This window comes from Podarcis tiliguerta, assembly GCF_965153285.1.
Source record: "Podarcis tiliguerta genome assembly, chromosome: 7".
NCBI lineage: Eukaryota > Metazoa > Chordata > Lepidosauria > Squamata > Lacertidae > Podarcis > Podarcis tiliguerta.
Genome location: NC_139540.1, coordinates 40,947,543 through 40,968,461, shown reverse-complemented (window position 1 = coordinate 40,968,461; position 20,919 = coordinate 40,947,543). Strand labels below are relative to the sequence as shown.

The 20,919-nt window shown below is 42.7% G+C and overlaps 1 protein-coding gene across 1 annotated transcript in view; it reads right to left on the bottom strand.

The window, feature by feature from the left end:
* Positions 1–5,783: 5,783 nt before the first annotated feature.
* Positions 5,784–20,919, bottom strand: part of LOC310682646 (ras-related protein Rab-10-like) — a 34,035-nt gene continuing 18,899 nt past the window's right edge. Inside the window, exons 4-6 of the mRNA XM_083451685.1 lie at positions 15,601–15,690; positions 8,775–8,876; positions 5,784–6,065 (exon numbers count right to left, since the gene is read on the bottom strand). Coding sequence (XP_083307811.1) covers positions 5,988–6,065; positions 8,775–8,876; positions 15,601–15,690 — 270 coding nt within the window. The 3' untranslated portion in view covers positions 5,784–5,987. The remainder of the gene's footprint in view (positions 6,066–8,774; positions 8,877–15,600; positions 15,691–20,919) is intronic.

Below are 20,919 nucleotides of genomic sequence, written 5' to 3'. Positions count from 1 at the left end.
TCCTCTTCTCCACTCCCCGGGAAAAGGGCAGCCCAGGCGCTCCCTCCTGGGGGCGTGGAGAGAGAGAGAGAGAGAGAGAGCGCAGCGCCGGGCGCGGGAGGAGACGCGCGCAAACGCTGTCGCTCTCGCTCCCCCGTCCGGCCGCTCAGGCGCCCTGCAAGCTGCGGTGGCGGCGGCCCGAGTTAGGAAATCGGCGGAAGCACCAAGTAAACGCGTGGAAAAACAATCTCCAAGCCGCTTACTCGGAGGAAGTAAACCCCATTGGAAAGAATGGGATTCAGAATAAACATGGCGAAGGTGACGCGGGCTGCTGCCAGATCGATATGTCTGTGGTATTGACCTACAGTTGGGTTAATACCATGGGCGGTGGCAGCAAGGAGCTCTCGCCCCCCCCCCCAGCTGGATTAATGTATATAAACTGTTATTTTTCTTTTAGCGATCTCGACATATGGCACACACAAACCACTATCTAGAAATAGGCTTTCCCCCTTTTGTGCCCCCCCCTCCAATTTTTGGTCTGCTGCTGCCCCCACTGATAAATACTATTATTAGGATCAACCAAAATGTCACAAGACAGCGAGCAACGTTCTGAGTTCTCTAAAACTCTCCATTAGACGAAATGTTACACGAAAGGGGGGAGCGAGGACAAAGGGCAACAAGGAAAACAAACTAAGAGAAACTATAAGAAATGAGGCTGCATCTTATTTTGTTTTATTTATTACATTTATATACCACCTCTTCAAGGTGGTGAACGTGGTTCTCCAATCTCCCCCCATATTATCTTCACAAGAACCCTGTGAGGTAGGTTAGGCTGAGAGACAGTGCCTGGCCAAAGATCACACAGTGAGATTCATGGCTGAGGGGGGACTAAATCCCCAGATTCTTGTCCAAATTTAGACTTGGTTCCAAAATGAAGACTGGATTATGGATTGGATTAGACCCTGCTAGATGCTTTAGGACTCAATGATCCCTGTTTTTGAAAACCTAAATCGTACACTATACAGTGGTACCTCGGGTTAAGAACTTAATTCGTTCTGGAGGTCTGTTCTTAACCTGAAACTGTTCTTAACCTAAAGCACCACTTTAGCTAATGGGGCCTCCTGCTGCTGCCGTGCCGCCAGAGCATGATTTCTGTTCCCACCCTGAAGCAAAGTTCTTAACCCGAAGTACTATTACTGGGTTAGCGGAGTCTGTAACCTGAAGCGTATGTAACCCGAGGTACCAGTATATAGGCTACCTGAGCCTTTGTTTCTGTGGTTCTGAACAACCCCCAGACGTCTGCAGAGATTTGACTCTCTTGACTTTATTTTTCACACTCTCCTCGTTTTTTAGAATGTTGTTCTTCAGAAGTCCAATGTGACTCTGCTGACAATTGTCCACTTACACATAAGATGAACCAGATAGCACCATGATCACTTGGTCACCTTCCCTGACATTGGTTCCATGACCAGCTGTTCTTGGGCACAGTCACTTAAGGTATCAAGAAACCTCTTGGTCATGACCAGAATACACATTTACCCTGTCGATGTAAGGGCAACTTAAGTCACCCATTACTACAACCGCAACACTTCCTTCTTTCGGTGCCTCCTTTGACTTAATCAGTTGAAGCTTGGACGTGGTTGGACGTGTTACTCAGTGGTAACTCTTAAAATCTCTCTTATGAAATATAGGTAGGATCATGCTGCACAACCATAGGGCTATTTGTAACCTTCAGTGGAGTTCTTTGTCACTCAGGCCTGGCTTTACCATAGGGAAGCACAAGTAGCTGTTGGGGGCACCAAAAAAAAGCAAAGGGTCTCCTGTGCCATGGTTGTGCTCTAATGTTCGTGTGCAGAAACACACACATGCATCTCAGCTAGGGCTACCAGCCTATCTTCCACCCCAATCCTTCTGTTAGCACCATCCATCTAATCTGCCTCTTCTTTCATTGCCCACCTGCAATGTTATATGGCATTGAGAAGAGGATGAGTGTAGCACAGCAGTGATGACAACAGACAGGTTTGCTTGCTCATTGATTCTTCCTGTAATTGGTGTAGAAGCAGAGCTCTCAGTGGTGGGATATGCCTTCCCCTTCCTAGCAGTTTTGATTTGGGGCAGTTCAGCTGCTGCTCCATCCATCTATCTGAGCTGTGTTGCTGGCAGGAAGCAGCGGTGGACCAGCCTTAGACTTCCTGCGCAGAGGGATGTGTGTGTCTTTTTTTCTGTTCCCTTTGTATGTTTTGTTCTTTCTCTGTTCTATGTCTCATCTCTTGTACTCCCTCCCATGGATTGCCTGAATGTCATTAGGACCGGTCTTTCTCAGATGTGTATGACAAAGAGAAATACGCCTCCATTATAGTGACAAAACAACTTCGGCCAGTTCTGTTGGCATTGCTCCAAAAGAAAGGAAACTGATGGCATTGAATGGGATAATGGAAGAATCCTTAAATATAATGAGCGTTGGACAACTATACTAGGCACACTGCTGGGAAAGTGTACTATGTTCATAGGAACCATACATTGAAAGCAAATATTATACTTTTTTTTGTGGGGGAGGCGACATTCGTAGGAGTTTAGATTTCTACCTGCTCAGGCTCACAGATCTTTCCTGCAAAATTCGTATCGGTTTGGCATCAAATGAGTAATGTTTTTCCTCTGTAAGGAAAAGGTTACACTGGAATTGGACCCCAGTACTAAAAACTGATGTCTTGTCTCTTGAAAGTTTACGATTGGCAGCTAGGAATCTTGGATGCAGCTCAAGCTGTAAACTGAGACTTTGTCCCTCAATTTCTGTAACGGTTTTACGACCTCTGATTTGCATATCAGTAGAGGTATCTTATTGGTTGCAAAATAACATTTTTGTGTGTGGCAATGATAACAATTTCTTTCCTTATCCAGGATGGTTGTATGATTAGCCCCAAGCAAGATGGGAGTTGAAAAAAAGCAATTTGCGTCATAAGCGCTACTGGATCGTTTGAGCTTAGCAATGGCTCACACCGGAGCCTGGAGCTTCTTGCTACCTTGATAAAGTATTTATTTATTGCATTTATGTCACACTTTTTCCTCCCAGGAGTTCAAGGTGGTGTACATGGTTATCCCCCTCCTCATTTAATCCCCCCAACAATCCTATGAGGAAAGTTAGGCTAAGAGGCAGTGACTGGTGCAAGGTCACCCAGTGAGCTCCATGGCTGAGTGGAGATTTGAACCCCGGTCTTCTAGGCCCTAGTCCAGGGGTCAGCAACCTTTTCCAGCTGTGGGCTGGTCCACCGTCTCTCAGACCTTGTGGGGGGCTGGACTATATTCGGGGGGGGGGGAATGAACAGATTCCTATGCCCCACCAATAACCCAGAGATGCATTTTAAATAAAAACACACATTCTAATCATGCAAAAACACCAGGTAGGCCCCACAAATAACCCAGAGATGCATTTTAAATAAAAGGATACATTCTACTCATGTAAAAACACACTTATTCCCGGACTGGATTGTTTGGTATGTTTGGGATGGTAGCTAGAAGCATGTAAATATGTTTGTCGGTCAGTTGGTTTATGGTATAAGGTGTCTATATGCCCATCCTGTATTTTTATAGTAGTGTCCAAAAAATGTATTTCTTGCATAGATTGGTTCATTGTTAGGTAGATGGTGAAAGTCATTGAATGTCTGGTGGAAGGTGTCCAGGGTCTGTTGACCAAGTGTCCAGATAATAAAAATATCATCAATGTATTGCAGGTACACGAGAGGTTTGAGTGGCTAGGCGTTTAGGAAACGTTGTTCTAAATCTGCCATGAGGATGTTGGCATACTGTGGGGCCATGCAAGTGCCCATTGCTGTGCCGCTGATCTGGAGGAACAGGTCATCACCAAATTTGAAGTTGTTGTGGATAAGGACAAAATGGCAGAGTTTGGTAGCAAAGTCCACTGTGATTTTATCTGAAATGGTGTTCCTTATATGTGTGGGATGTTGGTATACAGAGATTCCACATCCATAGTGGCTAGTATAGTATTGTTAGGGAGATTATTCAAAGATTGTATTTTCCTCAGAAAATCTGTGGTGTCACATACATAGTTGGGAGCATTGAGGGCATATGGTTTCAGAACAGAGTCCATATAACTGGAAACACCCACAGTAATAGTGCCAATACCTGAGATGATGGGGCGTCCTGGATTTCCTGGTTTGTGTATTTTAGGTAGAAGATAGAAAGTTCCTGGTCGAGGTTCTGCTGGTGTGTTTGTGAGGATCTGTTCTTGGATGTGTGGGGGTAGCTCCTTAACAATCTCGTTCAGTTCTTTTTGTATTCTTGTGTGGGGTCTGAGTCCAATTTTATGTAAAAGGCAGTATTGGAAAGTTGTCTGTGAGCCTCCTGGATATAATCAGTTTCCTGGATGTAATAACAGTTTCACCCTTCTCCGCCTCTTTAATTATAATGTCTGGGTTGTTCCTGAGATTATCTATGGCTCTCCTTTCAGCATGGTTTAGATTTTGTTGTAAGCAATGGTGTTTTCTGGTCACATCCGTTTGGATTCTGTGGCGGAAGCAATCGATGTACAGATCTAGTGTAGTATTGCATCCATCAGGAGGGGTCCATGTGGAATCCCTTTTTGTGTAACATTTTTTCGGTGGTAGTTGGTGGTCAATGTTCTGTGTTGGGAGGGTGGTAGTTGTTCCCCAGTAGGTTGAGAGATGTTGTGTTGTGAAGATGTTGTTTGTTCTACTTTGTCTTGTTCTTGTGTGTGTTGAAAGTACTCCTTCAGGCGTAAACGACAGAAAAATGCTTCCAAGTCCCCACAGAAAAGGATCATGTGTGGGGATTTGGCAGGGCAGAATGACAGTCCACTTGAAAGGACTGATTCCTCAGCTGGGCTGGGTGTTTGCTGTGAGAGATTGACAATATTGTTGATCTTGTTGTTTTGATTAGTAGCCTGTAGGTTGGAAAGGTTAGAGAGTTTTTTGTTTTTCTGTTTTTTCAGTAACTCCAGTTGAGAGTGGTAACTGGTTTGTTTTTCCTTGTGGAACTCTTGCCAAGCTGGGTGATTCCTAATAGAGTTGTCCAGTACAGAGAGTTCCTCTGAGAGCGTCTGTTTACAGTACAGAATGCCGATCAGGTGGCCAAACTCTACGCCAAAGGATAAATGGACATAAATCTATATCAGGAATCACAAGACAGAGAAACCAGTAGGAGAACACTTCAATCTCCCAGGACATTCTATACAAGATCTCAAAGTAGCTGTCTTATTACAAAAGAATTTCAGAAATAGACTGGAATCAGAAGTTGCTGAATTCCAACTTATTACCAAACTTAAAACCATGGAGAGACCTGGTCTGAATAGAGACAACTGGATTCTTATCTCATTATACATGATAAAGCTATTTTTAGCCATCTCACCCATTGCTTTTTCCTGTAAGACCAATTGCAGTTGTTAACAGTTGTCAACAGGTTTACCACACCTATTGGCCAATCACCCATTCTCACCACCCTTCTGTGTAATACCCCTCCCCACCCTCTCACTATATATAAGGGTCTGGTGACTTCTGTTTCAGTGTGTCTGAAGAAGTGTGCGTGCACATGTAAGCTCATACCAAGAAAAAACTTAGTTGGTCTCTAAGGTGCTGCTGGAAGGATTTTTTAAATTTTGTTTCGACAACAGCAGACCAACATGGCTACCTACCTGTAACTAGATCTTTTCAGCTGAGTTTCACCCCATTGCGTCCACCTTTCTACTTCATAAATTTCCTGTATAAACAACCAACACTTTCACAAAGATACTTCTTATGCTTGTATTTGCATAATACTTTACAGTCCTCCTGTGCAAATCATAGTTTTGTTTATCTTGAACATTTGTAACAGGCAGTTAAATAAAATGTTAGTGGACAGGCAGTGCTGTTGCTTTGTCAATACCAGTAACAATTGGGTATTTTGTATATCATTGAAGGGAAAACAAAATATTAAAAGTTCAAGTATTGGTATGTACAAAATAGATAACGTGATCAGAAAGAATACAAAACTGCTCATCACAGCTTGCAGCAACTTCTCTTTCGTGTTTTTTCATATAGGTCCACTACATCTAAGTCAAGGGATGCACAGGAATTCTGAGGGAAAAGAATAACAGAATTTAATCCAGTGTGAACAAAGTTAGCATTACAAATACCTTTGCGATAATAAGTATATTAATTGAAACAGTTATGAATAACATTAATAATCATTAATAAATATGACTTTAAAAGCAGCATTCCATAGTAGAGTGGCCATTCATAGAATCACAGAATCGTAGAGTTGGATGGGATCACAAGGGTCATCTTGTGCAATGCAGGAATCTTTTGCCCAATGTGGGCTCAAACTCACAGCCCTGGGATTAAAAGTCTCATGCTCTACTAGTTGTAAAAAAACCAACAAGGTTTCTGCCAGTTCAGGCAGGCCTGTGCTAGTCCATCTGTGTTCATGGCCAGTGGGCCTTGGGCTATTCTGACTTCCTGGTATACGTGTGGTTGACCAGAGCTCAGCTACCTTCTCTAGCAGTGGATAAGCACATAATTACATCTTTACAGCAACCCTGAAAGGCTGTGGATCAGGATAGCCTGATGACTGTTGTCCACGTGCTGCAGTCCAGTGCTACCCTCAGGACTAAAAGCCTGTTGGATCAGCATGCTGTTCCCTATATGACTAGGCAGATGCCTTTGGGCAGAACTTGAAGACAATCTTGCTCTCCTGCTATTTGTTTCCCAGCAACTAATGCTGAGTGGCATGCTGTCTCTGAACATGAAGATTTCATATAGCAATTATGGCTAGCAGCCACTGACAGACTTATCATCCATGATTTTGCCTAATCCCCCTTTGAAGACTTCTAAGCTAGTGACCATCACTGCATTGTGCGTCAGTGAATTCATACACAAATTATATACTGTATGAAGTAGTGCTGTCTGTTTGGAATTGACTGCAATCTGGAATTCCTAGATTTCTCTCACCGTAGTCTTTCTTTTTTAAAAATAGAAACAATAGCAAAATGCATTATGCTAACGTTAAGGAATTTAATTCACCAATAGCACTTCAATGTCAGAAGAACAAGACTCAGTCTCCCGACAATGCGAAAGTATGTGAGATGAGTCAGACAGCTCAGTATCTTTCCCAGATGCTGAAGTCAATTCAGGATTCTAGATGCTGTCAAAACACATATTATGTAAGAGAATGTGCATGACACAAATTTCTTAAATGTATACTTAGGATGGGGGTGGACAGTATTCCTGGAAGTCATAGAAATGCATAGTTTAGCTACTCTGTTTTTCATTTATTTTCAATTTCCTGTATAAAAACATACCCATTCAAGGTAGTTCAGCTCTTCCTAACAACAGAAGCCGCACTTTCAAATTAACAGTGTTTTCCATGAGACACATGGATACTATGGCCACCTTTGGGCATAATGCTAACTTACAGTTTTGTGTTACATGAACAAACCTTGCGCTCATCAGCTCTCCATCCCCTCCTGACAAAAAAAAATAGGAGCTTTCACTTCCAGTTTAAACTAATGGGTTTACTGCTACATCTGAGCTCAGACAAACTGTAGTTTAGGGAAACAAGTCAACTTCAAAGTATGGTTTCTGATCCTGGCTTGTTTCCTTAAACTTCAGCTCCCATCAGCCCTAGCTTGTGTGGCCAGTGATCAGGGATGATGGGAGCTGCAGTCCAACAACATATGAAGACCACAGGCTCTGCATTCCTGCTATATGACAAACGTGGGATGAATGCTGACCACAGTGGAATTCAGTTGTTTTTTTTCAGCTTGGAGAGTAGGTTTCGGAAGTCCATCTGAATGACTTCTGGCTTGCCTTTGGTGGTGTCCACTCGCCAAGGTCCCTCTACACTTAATGGGTTGGTGACAGGGTGTCTTCAGTTTCTGAGCCTCATGACACTCCAGTTGCCCCTTTTCCCAGGATATAGGGCTTGGGGAGCAACAGATCCAGGGGGCCTCTTGCCAGCCCCTTCTTACAACCCCCTAGGGTTACCTCCAGTGCACTTATTATACATCTTCTCACTAGATGACTGGAATAGCAGGGGAAACCTCTTGGCAAAGCCCCCTATCCTTCACTGTTGGTAGGGGAAGAGGCTATAGAAGACCAAAGACTTGGTTGTCCCCTAGCTTCCTCCCCAACGGTTGCCTCTGGATTATTTAAGCTCAAAAGCTCCAATAGCTCTTCATCAGTCCCAGGTGGTAGCAGATATGTTGCTGTTTTATATGGTAATTTATTTTTTAATGTGGAGTACCCTTTTTGAGGTGAGGAGACCAGAACCGTACATCATATTCCAAATGTGGTCACACCATAGATTTGTATGGACAGAGGAACTGGTGTATCATGGTGGGCAGGGTGGAAAGTAGATTTTAGGCAAACTATTGGAGAGATTGGATGGGTCTGAACTGGTCATTGTTTTTGGACTGGATGAGACTGTAGACTGAATCAACATGATCAGAAACCTTAAAGTGAGGATCCTCAGGCAGAATGGGCTCTGTGTCTATCCCTTTAAGAAGGCCCCAGTCTGTCTCTACAGGAGCCAGAGCCCAGCCAACAACGTCTGGAGATTTCTGATCCCAAACTTATAGGTCAGTAGGTACATAGTCAGTAGATCCGAATGTTTAAACTTTCCCTTTCTATCACATGTATTTTCTTTCTTCAAAACATTGTTTGTTAAGGTAAAGACAACAATTTGTAGGCTAAATATATTCACAGAGCAGGAATGAATTTGTATTTCTGGGCCATCTAATTTACAAGATTCGGTTTAAGAAAAAAAAGTTGTTGCAGTGAGCTTACCTTGTTCAATATTTCTTTAGCTAGCACTAAAAAGGCATCTTCAATGTTAATATTGTCCTTAGCACTGGTCTCAAAAAAGGGTATTCCATATTCCCAAGCAAGCTGGGGGAAAAAAGGAACATGAGTCTGAATTCAAACACTACTAATGCCTGGAAAGTGCAATTCATAGCAAACTCAGTTTGAAAAGAGGCTTGCACCATCCCTGTTACAAACTCTGTCACAGAATGAAATCAACAGACCTCATTTCACAGTCTGTTTAGGGTTGGGAATGAATATACAGGAACCCCCCCCCCATTAACCGTGTTCAATATGTGTATGACTATGCACATGCGCATTGCGCCGAACCCAGAGGTGAATAAAAAATGTCACAAAAAGGGATATGGTGGGGGTTTTCAGTTGTATCTCAAATATATGCATGGTGCCTCGGAACATAAGCCCACCTAAATGGGGGTTTGCTTTTATATCCATAGACATCATCTATTCTCTCCCCTCTGCTCCCCCCCATTATTATTGGATAATAATAACCTACAGCAAGTCTCCTTAACAGCAAGATTTAACTTACAGTAAGTCTCCTTATTTAGCTGGGTTCAAACCAATATGACCCACACATTGTCATTCTCAAAGACTGCACAGACAGCAGACACTCTCGGCTCTGGGATGCTGTCAGAGTCTTCATGCTACCTTCACAAAGCTTGGTATGTGTGGAAAATCTGTTAGGTGTACAGGTGGAGAAAGTAAATAAATAAATGGAGAGTGGGAAAAAGTGGGTTCCCCCACTCCCCATTTATTTATTCCCCTCAACACAACATAAATGGGTCTTAACCACGAGTGTCTACATTGTTATGCTTTCAGTCTTGTTTTAAATGTATTTGTTGTTTTGGGGGTTTCAACTGTTTTAATGTGTGAATTGCCTTGAGACAGTCGTTTAGAAGGCAATTAATAAATCAACGACGATGACCATGACACCAACAACATATTTCTACTATACAACAATAATTTCATTCTAATCTTAGGTTATACTTGTTTCAAAAGTAAAATATCACCAATGTGTGGACTCTACAAAGCTTTAAAAACATTTTTGCAGTGACATTTCTCAGACATGCTTTTCAAACATGTTTGGCCTTATGATCCCCATGGAGATCTTACAAAGGAGAAAAGAAAGGTCAAATAAATTGAGAAAGAAAAGAGCATGCATGCCTTTTTGAATAGCAAATCTAATAATTTCTCCTGAAATGAGTGTAGCTCCCTAGAAAATGTCTTTCTTCTAGGCTAGTGGGGGAGGGAAGGAGGCATACAATTTATAGCTATTTTGAGCACCTGTAATTACTGGTTTCTATAGTTGATTACAGGAACAAATGAAAAGGATTGAATTATTCGTGCCAATAGAAGTAAGCCATGGGGAAATAAATAATTTAATGAATCACATTAGGAAGATTTTTAGAATCCCATCCAAAACAAAGGCTTGAATCCTAACTACCAAAATTTTGGAACAGTTAGCAGGAAAATCTGAGGTGAAAAATGTGTGTTCTTGGGGTAAAAAAGAGGCTTATAAAGATGTGTCCCTGAAAAATCTCACATAGGTCTTCAACCTGGTTAATTAAAAATAATAAGAATCGCAAGAATCGTTTTCATTTTTTGTCAGTTAACTGGCAAATAAATGGAAGCTGAAGAGTGAGGAAAGCTTGTTTTGTGTGGAGCTGGTTCTCCAAAAGCAATGAAGCAGCTACTCCCCTGCCCTTCTGTTGGGAAACGTGAGAGGAAAAGATGGGGAGGTGCTGCTTTAAGCTGCTTAAGGCACTTTGGGGTCGCTCCAAATAAACCAGCTTCCTTGCCCCCCCCTTTGTGCTAGAACTTAGGATGCCTTGAGTTGGCGGCTCTTGATGGGCCATGGTCAAGGAGCATGTGTGTTGGGGAGGGGTAGAGAGATGTGTGTGTGTGTGTGTGTGTGTGCACGTGCACATGTGTGCGGTGATCTTCAGAGAGTGAAGGTTGCAGGGTGTGATTCTGGACCCACTCAACAACAAACATTACTCTTGAGGAAATGCAGTTCTTTGTGGAAAGAAGGTCCTCCATTGCTCAGTTAGAGGCATTCCTTCCTAAACCAAGGAAAGGGGGCAGGAAGTGCCTGTTAAAATGGTGCTCCCAATCTAGAAACAATGGTCATATGGTAAGAAAGCCCCCCTGGGGTCCTTTGGGAAGAAGGACAGGCTATAACATGAATTAATAATAGTAATAAGTAGCAGCAGTAGTAGTAGTTGAAAGAAACTTTTAAACAAATAATTGCTGCCTGAATAAGCATGGGCACCCTTTAAGTCAATCAAACTTTTTAAAACTGAATAATCTAATTCATAAGACAGCAAAGCACTAATATGAAGACCATTATTTGTTAATCTCAGTAAATATCTGAAAGCACACGGGGTTGTACCCAACAAAGTGGTCCCATTTCTGCAAGGACTTCCACTTGTGCAATGCAACTTATGATTCTTTTCCTCCTGCCATGCTCCACCAACCTGTTCTGGGGGTTCCCTTATCCATCCAGAGCAGACTTTTTTGTGGTGGTGATGGTGGTGGGGCAAGCTCAGGAAGAGGAGAGAGCAGAAGGAGAGATTCCATTGTGCAAGCAGAAGTCCTTCCATAAATGGGTCGACTTCACTGAATACAAGCCCAGATCCTTTTCTGAGGCTATTTTTTGAGGGTCACCTGTATTTGAAGAAGAGAGAAGGATGAGGATATCCAACACTTTTTGGTGCAGCACTCCATCATTAGAACACTCTCCCCCAGAGAGGCTCACCTGTTGGTGCCATCCCCTTCCAGTGCCAAGGAAATAAATTGTATTTATTTAGATGTTTGGCTTAATACCTTTTAAAATACAGAATAAAACCAGAGCTAAGAAAGTATGAAACTCCTATTTTAATGTTCTGCTCCTTTTAATGTTGTTCTATACTGTACACGGGTGGCGCTGTAGGTTAAACCACAGAGCCTAGGACTTGCTGATCAGAAGGTTGGCGGTTTAAATCCCCGTGATGGGGTGAGCTCCCGTTGCTCGGTCCCTGCTCCTGCCAACCTAGCAGTTCGAAAGCACGCAATGCAAGTAGATAAATAGGTACCGCTCCAGCGGGAAGGTAAACAGCATTTCCATGCGCTGCTCTGGTTTGCCAGAAGCGGCTTAGTCATGCTGGCCACATGACCCAGAAGCTGTATGCCGGCTCCCTTGGCCAATAAAGCGAGATGAGCGCCGCAACCCCAGAGTTGGTCATGACTGGACCTAATGGTCAGGGGTCCCTTTACCTTTACCTAATACAGTATCTAGTTTTTTATATATTTTTATTTTTACTGTCAGCTATTCTTCAGATGCATTTGGAGCTGAAGAGCAGGGACAAAATGGTCCAAATAAATAAAATAGCTATATAAAAAAGGGGGGTGGGATGTTACAAATAGTAATAAAAATGGTAAGGTTTCTGTAAAGGCAAACAGGATTTCAAAGCTTCCCCGTATAAAGTGCCACATAAAGGTTAATAAAGATGCAACTATCATATTCAAACAAGCAACAATACAAACAGAAAACAGGCAGGACATAAATTGAAATGGATAACTACATAAAGGCATGAGTTTTAAAGCTGGAAAATGTTGCCTAGGCGTTTCTGACTGAAAAATAGCACATTTGTCTAGCCTTTAATATTTCTACCACCCACACAACATATGTCAGAACATCTCATAATTTTAATTAAGGGAATGTGTAAGGCTCTCTTAAAACCTGTACTTAGAGCTTATATGATGATTTTTCAAAAGAAACGTGTTTCAATCTTGGTTTAGTTCACATTCAACACTGTTCCAAACAGGGAAGTCATAGACAAAAGTCAGGGATCTCCAACTGGGTGCCCTACTATGGCACACGCAAAAAGTCTTAGTAAATATTCCTTCCAAAAATCACAATACACGAGAGACTTTGCATTCCTGCTCAGGTCCTGTTTGCACTGGCTCAGCCTCTCCAACATGGAACACGTCCACATTCCACTGAACGCGGTGGGAATATTTACTAATACTTTTTGCAGGTGCCATGTGGGCAGGCACGGTGGAAAGGGAGGGAGCTACAGGTGGGTAGCTAGGGTGGAGATAGAAAGCTCTCCCCCTCTGTGAGCTTCCTTAACTAATCTTAGGATAGGTTATTTTAGGATCTGAGTGAATGTTTTTTTTTTTTTGGTAATTAGATCAACCTATTAGTATGGGAAATTTGATTCGAATCAAATAATTAAAATTTATCTATTTGCTTAGTGATTTCAATAATGACTTAAATCACTCTGCTCAGGACACGACTAAAGTTCATTTGTGCACCCCGAAAGACCAATGAAGGATTTTTCATACATTCTATCTCCTGCCAACCTAGCAGTTCAAAAGCATGCCAAAAATTGCAAGTAGATAGGTACCACTCCAGCGGGAAGGTAAACGGCATTTCCGTGCACTGCTCTGGTTTGCCAGAAGTGGCTTAGTCATGCTGGCCACATGACCCGGAAGCTGTATGCCGGCTCCCTTGGCCAATAAAGCGAGATGAGTGCTGCAACCCCAGAGTCGGCCACGACTGGACCTAATGGTCAGGGGCCCCTTTACCTTTACCTATCTTTAGAGTCCTCTAAGGAAGACGTTTTCAACCTTTATGAGTCCACGGCTCCCTTGACCAACTACATTCTTTCTGCGGCACCCCTGTGGGGCTCAGGAGCCCAGTTATGTCACCCCTTGCCTGCAGAGCTGGCAGCCTCTCACTCTTTTTCGAACACCCTCCCTTGTGGAGTGTTCCCTCCGCTTCCACTCCTCTCCTCTTCCTCCAGGCACCCGCTGCTGCCAAAAGTCGGTCTCTGAGCTGCCCCACCCCCACCCCAAAGAGAGGTGCCTCCCAGAGGCACCATTCGCCTGGGGGCGCTTGTAGCCAGGGCTACTGCAATAAACAGCTGTGCAAGCCTTTGGGAAGCAGAGACACAAGAGGGCATCAGAGGAGGGAGGGAAGGAAAGAGGGATAGAGGCCAGTGTTGCCCACAGCACCCCTGACCATCACTCAAGGCACCCTAGGGTGCCACGGCACATTGGTTGAAAACCACTGCCTTAGATCTTGATTAAAATGGTGGTTAGGATTACAGTCAGGCCTTCTGAATGGTCTGGAGACACCTGATGCTGTAGGGCTAAGCTGCCCCAAAGAGAAGTGCCTCCTCACACTGCCCCACAGGGGCCTGGGAAGAGGATGCCCTCAGCCTTAGTGGCCTGATGGAGCCTGGCCAAAGGTGAACATGAAGCCAACACCTTACTTGCCTTGGGAGGCAGCAATGGCAGCAGCGGGCACTGCCAGGCTTGCATGGCAGAAAGGCTCATCTTTAGCACCAGGCACTCAACTCCCAGGCAGGCCTTGCACACAGCAGGCACAGCAAGGCCAGCACAGCACCTGCCTGCCTGCCCAGCCTCCCCACTTGTCTGTCCATTTCCAACAGCAAGGGCTGGTGGACTGGCTGTCTGGGCTCCCTCGCCCGCTTGCTTGCTTACTCCAAGGGTGCCTCAGCTCCTGGCAACCAGGACCCCCTGGCCAGCCCCAAAGGCACCATTTGTCTGGGGAGCTTGTAGCCAGGGCTGCTGCAACAAACAGCTGTGCAAGCCTTTGGGAGGCAGAGACACAAGAGAGCATCAGAGGATGGAGGGAATGAAAGAGGGACAGAGGCCAGTGTTGCCATGGCACACTGGTTGAAAACCCCTGCTCTAAGGATAATAGTGAGCATGCTCAATGTTTAGAGTTACCGTATTTTTTGCTCTATAAGACGCACCAGACCACCTAGTTTTTAGAGGAGGAAAACAAGAAAAAAATTTCTGAATCTCAGAAGCCAGAACAGCAAGAGGGATCGCTGTGCAGCGAAAGCAGCAATCCCTCTTGCTGTTCTGGCTTCTGTGATAGCTGCGCAGCCTGCATTCGCTCCATAAGATGCACACACATTTCCCCTTACTTTTTAGGAGGGAAAAAGTGAGTCTTATAGAGCAAAAAATACGGTATATATGACAAAATGCTACTAATTTATTAGCAGAGCAAATACTACATGATACTACTTGATGAAAGCAGGTAATATTGGCTGTTCTGCTCTCTAGGAAAATTTCACCAAATGGAGAGAAATCAGAATTATTTCCTATATTGTGACAAAGGAATGGAAGAGCAATTCAAACAAAATCTAGAAAGGAATGAGAAATGGTAATGGATTGTTCCATTAACACAAAGTTACTCTGTTAACCATACAATTGAAAAAGGCATTGAACTATTTAGAAGCCAGAAAATGTGATACGCCAACACTGCCCCCTGGTTGAATATTCATCACGATAGCTTTTAGTTGACTAACCACAAATGGTTCCAAAAAAGCATGCAGTTTGCTGTAGGAGGCCTGTATTTACTTGTATAGTTCAAGTAAAAATTGTAGTATTTGCATATTCCAGATGCAAGAGACTGATGCAAAATATGCAAATAATGCATTCCTCTTAAAAGGGAACTCTTATATTGAGATACCACTTGAAAGATCTGCCCTTCATACAGATATTGTATTTTATATGTTTATATCAGGGGTAGTCAACCTTTTTATACCTACCGCCCACTAATGCATCTTTCTTGATGGTAAAATTTCCTTACTGCCCACCAGTGCTTGATGGAAGGAGGATTCAGCTTGTGCCGTAGAACCCCCTACCGCCCACCTAGAATCCTGAAACGCCCACTAGTTGGTGGTAGGGACCAGGTTGACAACCCCTGGTTTGTATTATATATTTTGTTTAAAAAAGAAGAAGAGGTGAAACAATGTGATAAATGCCTTACCTTTTTCCCTCTGTTTTTTGGAATGACACGTTCGGTCTCCTTATCACACTTGTTACCCAGCAGTATTACCTCCACGTTTTCGTCTGTTTTCTATAAACAAATGAAGTGAAATGAGTATCACTAAAGTGGACTCCAAAACATGCTGTCCAGCTCTCCCCACCCCCAATAATCATTTCCTCAATAAATATAAAAAATGAAGTCTGAGGCAAGTTGCACCATTATCTACAGCTTTAATGAACTAAGAAGGGACGGAACATGTTGTATCTGGAGCCTCATCCTGATGCAGGGTTCTAGCTTAATCACTAGGCAAGGTTAAAGTCCTAGGCCTAGATCAATCCCATGAATTATGGCATTGCACCAGCGACACAACCTTTACACCAATCTTGCATATTCTTGGGGAGCCAGAGAGAAAGGTACCAAGGCAGAAGTTCATCAGTTACAATCCACAGCCACAAATAAAAAATGGATGATGTGTGCATGAGGCTTAAAAACCGGCGGCTGGGGGGGGGGGCTGCAAATATCTAGTTACCAGCTAAATGGAACTGATGGAACTGAAAGATACTACTCTGGGAAAGCAAAATATTTTCAGCATGCATTGTTCGGTACATGTGGGTAAAACAAAAGCCACAGTAATTAAGCAGAATAGCAACAACCTAGACAGCATCTTAAACCTAGTCAGCAAACCTAGACAGCATCTTAAAAAGCTATGGTTTTCCCAGTAGTGATGTATGGAAGTGAGAGCTGGACCATAAAGAAGGCTGATCGCCGAAGAATTGATGCTTTTGAATTATGGTGCTGGAGGAGACTCTTGAGAGTCCCATGGACTGAAAGAAGATCAAACCTATCCATTCTTAAGGAAATCAGCCCTGAGTGCTCACTGGAAGGACAGATCCTGAAGCTGAGGCTCCAATACTTTGGCCACCTCATGAGAAGAGAAGACTCCCTGGAAAAGACCCTGATGTCAGGAAAGATTGAGGGCACAAGGAGAAGGGGATGACAGAGGATGAGATGGTTGGACAGTGTTCTTGAAGTTACCAGCATGAGTTTGAGTAAACTGCGGGAGGCAGTGGAAGACAGGAGTGCCTGGCGTGCTCTGGTCCATGGGGTCACGAAGAGTCGGACACGACTAAATGACAAAACAACAACAGCAACAACACAAACATCCCTGTTCAATACATAAGACAGACAAGATCAGCACCCTTAAAAAAGCAACCCATTAGCAGAGCTTCTTATACCACATACACTCAACAGCAGGATACACCTCTCCAAACACACAGGGTTGTATGCCACTAAGGTTAATTCAGAGTAGACCCACTGAAAGTAATGAACCTAAGTTAGTCACATATATTAATTTTAATAAGTCTACTCTGATGTATACAACTTGTTCTTCTCCCGGGGGTTGAGGTGCATTCTCAAGCCCAGCTATCTCATTTGACTTATTCCTATGGAGAGCTTATAGCTCAGTGATAGTATTGTACTTGCTTTGTTGTCAGACGTTCCTAGGTTCAATCCCTGCCACCTCCAGCTAGAAGGATCATGTACCAGAGACACCTGGACTAGATGAACAAATAATGTGACTGCCACAAGGCACTGTTCTATATTATTCAGGCCTTCCTGCCCCCTTCTATATTTCTTTGAGCTAAGGAAACTACTTACTTCTTAGTGAATGCCAATACAATGATATCAGAGGCACAAGCTGAAAGATAGATAGATGATAGATGATAGATAGATAGACAGACAGACAGACAGATAGATCCTCCACAACCAAGTTTACTACATGCTGAGTTCTTGGTTCAACAAGTACTCATACAAGCTCCCATAGGGCTTCCCAAATCACAAGATCTACTCTGAATCACCTGCCCACCCGGTTTAGAATATCTTCCTTGAAAGAGGGTGGTATATCATAGCACATGCTTACTTGCTTTTGCCCAGGGTGTACCCCTAAAGGCCTATGTGCAAAGCAATGCACATAGAAATCAACGTTAGAAGAGAAGCCACTACTCCTATCCAGCAATAAGCAAGGCCACAATCCTATGTACATATGCTATGAAGTAAGTCCCATGCACAGGACTGGGCACAAATCTTTACGTTTCTGTTTCAAGAAAGTCCCTAGCTCCTACTGGTGGAAACTATCCTATCTCTAGTAAAGTGTTCACAATGTTATTGTTATTTTTGACTTTCAACTTGGTGTCTCCTTGAGTTAGATTTACTTCTACTGCTTTCTGACAGCTCACAGATCCTAGGTCAAGACATACATGAACCGCAGCAATAATTTCCTCAAGAACAGAGGGTAAAATAATCCCTGTGACTGAAGCATACAATGTGGGCATATAATGGATAGCTCTCTTACTTCAAGGCAATTGATGGCATCTATGAATATCTAAATTAGAAGAAACATGTTCTGAAACAGAACCTGGCATTTACAAATGTATGTGTATTGTAAAGTTAGTGATACTTAATGGGCTGGATACAGAGAACCGTGAATGATGTTATGTTCAAGGAACAGGGCTTTCCCACTCCGTCCTCTGAACTGCAGTTGCCAGAGCCTTCCAAAAAGTCAATCCTGACTGTGTGGGATGTGGCACAGTGGGCTGCTGACAGAGTGAGGAAACGACATACACACACCTCTTGGGCAAGCCAACGTTTCTGCTTGTGCAAATCGCCTCTGGAGCCAACCAATTAAATGGCTTATTGGAACCAGTGGTCTTCTTCTGTTGCAAGAGGACAAATATCCAGATATTTAACACGGACATCAAAACTTGTTCTAATTCTTGACAGGGAAATGGGAGAATTCACTGAATTGAGTGTGTCAAGTTGAAGTGACTTGTTTGGCTTCAGTGAAGCTACAAAAGTCACTTTGCACAAAACATCAGCCTTGTGTTTATGAATTATAAGGGGAGAACAAAGTCCCACCCCACTGTGTTGATGTAAACATCTGAAAAGGCATGAAGGAACATGGTTTTTATTCATGAAACGTCAGTAGAGTTATGCCGACTCACAACTATGTTGCTTCATTTCAGCAGTACAGCAGCAGGCAAAATTATTAAGGTTACTGTTTCATCTTTTTAATCCACTCAACTAATCTCATTTCATAACTGCAGCTGATGTTCAGGATAATGTAGTCTTTCAAATGAAGTAAGCTCATTGCAAGGGTGCAAAGCACAAGCTGAAAATAATGAATCAATCTGACCTGGATTAATAGAAGAAAATGATGGTTGTTTCAATAGGTACTGGAGCTTTACTCATTAAGATCATTGATTCTTCTATATAAAATTATATTCTAAGTTCCTAAAACTGCATATAATAAATAGAGTAGTTTACCTTTTTATTATTTAATGAGAGAAGTAGCATGCTTCCTAATAACATTTGATTTAAGCGTTCCACATTTGAAGAGATAGAAAAAAGTAGTACTTAAACAAAATGAAAGTGTGCTTCCTTTTTCCTGCATTGTGAAAGTTATGTATCTTGTTGCCTGAGCTGTTCTTCCAAATTCATTTTTTTAAATCACAAAAAGGCAAAGAAGGGCAACGATAAACAAATCATTCCCACCCACCCCCGAAAAATGCAATTATACATGTTGCTTCAACCGAAATCTTAAAATAGTGAGTAGCTTCTCTTATAGAGTTTTGCAAAATTCAAATTATTAACATTAGTGTTATGTACTAAGCTTGGATTCTAGAACAATAGGCAGGTAGGATCCTAGAATGCAACAACTGATTGGCTTGCAGGAGAAGACCAATCAGGCTCCAGGAGGGAAGCAGAATCAGCCAATTAGATGAGACTCATTGTGTAAATAGTGTATATAAAGGCCTGAGGTTTGGGGGGAAATTCAATCACTGTTTTACAAGCTGCAATAAAGAGCAGGAAATCACTGAGGGACTCCGAGTATATTTCAATTAGTTTAAGAAATCTAGGACCAGTTACTTACATTAGCTTCCTATGGTCATCCCTTAAGCCAAGGACAAGAAGATCCTTCAATAAGGGAAAAATTGAGACTGATTTTACAGCTCTGAAGATTAACAACAGTCAGCTCATCATCTGGATTCTATATGATCTTTGGCCACAAGGAGGAGCAGTTTAATAACATGAACACCAGTACACAAAAGTAATAGATTATGCATAGAGGTTCAGTGCAAGGGACATGTTGTACCTGATCAGCCCAAAAGCTGGTATTAAGGGCACAACAAGCTGCGATGTTAACATGCAGGTTGCAAAAATAAAAATAAAAATAATGCAAAGAGCATTGGCTGGACATAGGGTGAATCAGGCACTGCAGGAAGGGTGCAAGAAATCCCTGCTTCTGAAAGTGCTATTTGCATTGAGAGGAAACCCCAAAAGGGTACCAATGCAAACAGACAGCATCAAGAGGAATCTTCCCCCCTCTTGAGTTAAATTCATTCTCCCTGTCTGTTATACTCCTGCTAATTATAAGCCCTCCCCCATCTGATGGTACTTGCATTTTTAAAAATATGTATGTTAAATGCAAAAAGCACTTTAAAGCATCACTTGTAGGGTGGCCTTTGCAGTAAGGCTGCATGTTAAATATTTAGCTGAGTATTCAGATTTGTGGGGTACTGAAAAGCGTGAGCAAATTCACGCAGTCTTTACACAGAGGACCTGCCTCTCCCCAGCTGCAGCTCCCAGGCAGCGGTGCGGGTAGGACTCCTCGGGAACAAGGAGGGCTGGTTGGGGGAGACGCTTTCTTCTCTCCCCAGTTTCTGCCCCACAAACTTATGAGAATACCTTTGTGTGTCATAAAATGGCCACCTCCTTCATCTTTATAAATTAATATTTGACTTCAAAGCCACTTTATACCATGAGCATGCTGAACGATGTTCTAAAACTGATTACAAGTTTGCAAAATACAAGTTTGCTTTACAAATTTCTCATATGAGGGTGCAAGATTGATATAGCCCTTTCTCTCTCACAGGTGCTCATATTTTTTCATTGAGCACCTGTGAGAGAGAAAGGGCTATATCAATCTTGCACCCTCATATGAGAAATTTGTAAAGCAAACTTGTATTTTGAAGCAATTTTCCTGTAATAAACATGCTGATTGTCTTGAAACTTGCTGCGATCAGCATTATAAGCTCAGAGTATTAAGCTGTCCTTCATTTGAAAGGTAGGAATGATTTAAATATTAAAGTCCCAGTATATCTTGACCTGTCTTGAAAAGTAATGTTTCCCCACAACAGAATCTGCAAACCTTGCACATTATTAGCATAATTGGCATGCAAACATTTACATTATTCTTTAATATCGTACTTGCTGGTTAATTCTGACAGATCTACAAAGGCGTTGGTTGTGACACAGAGGCAT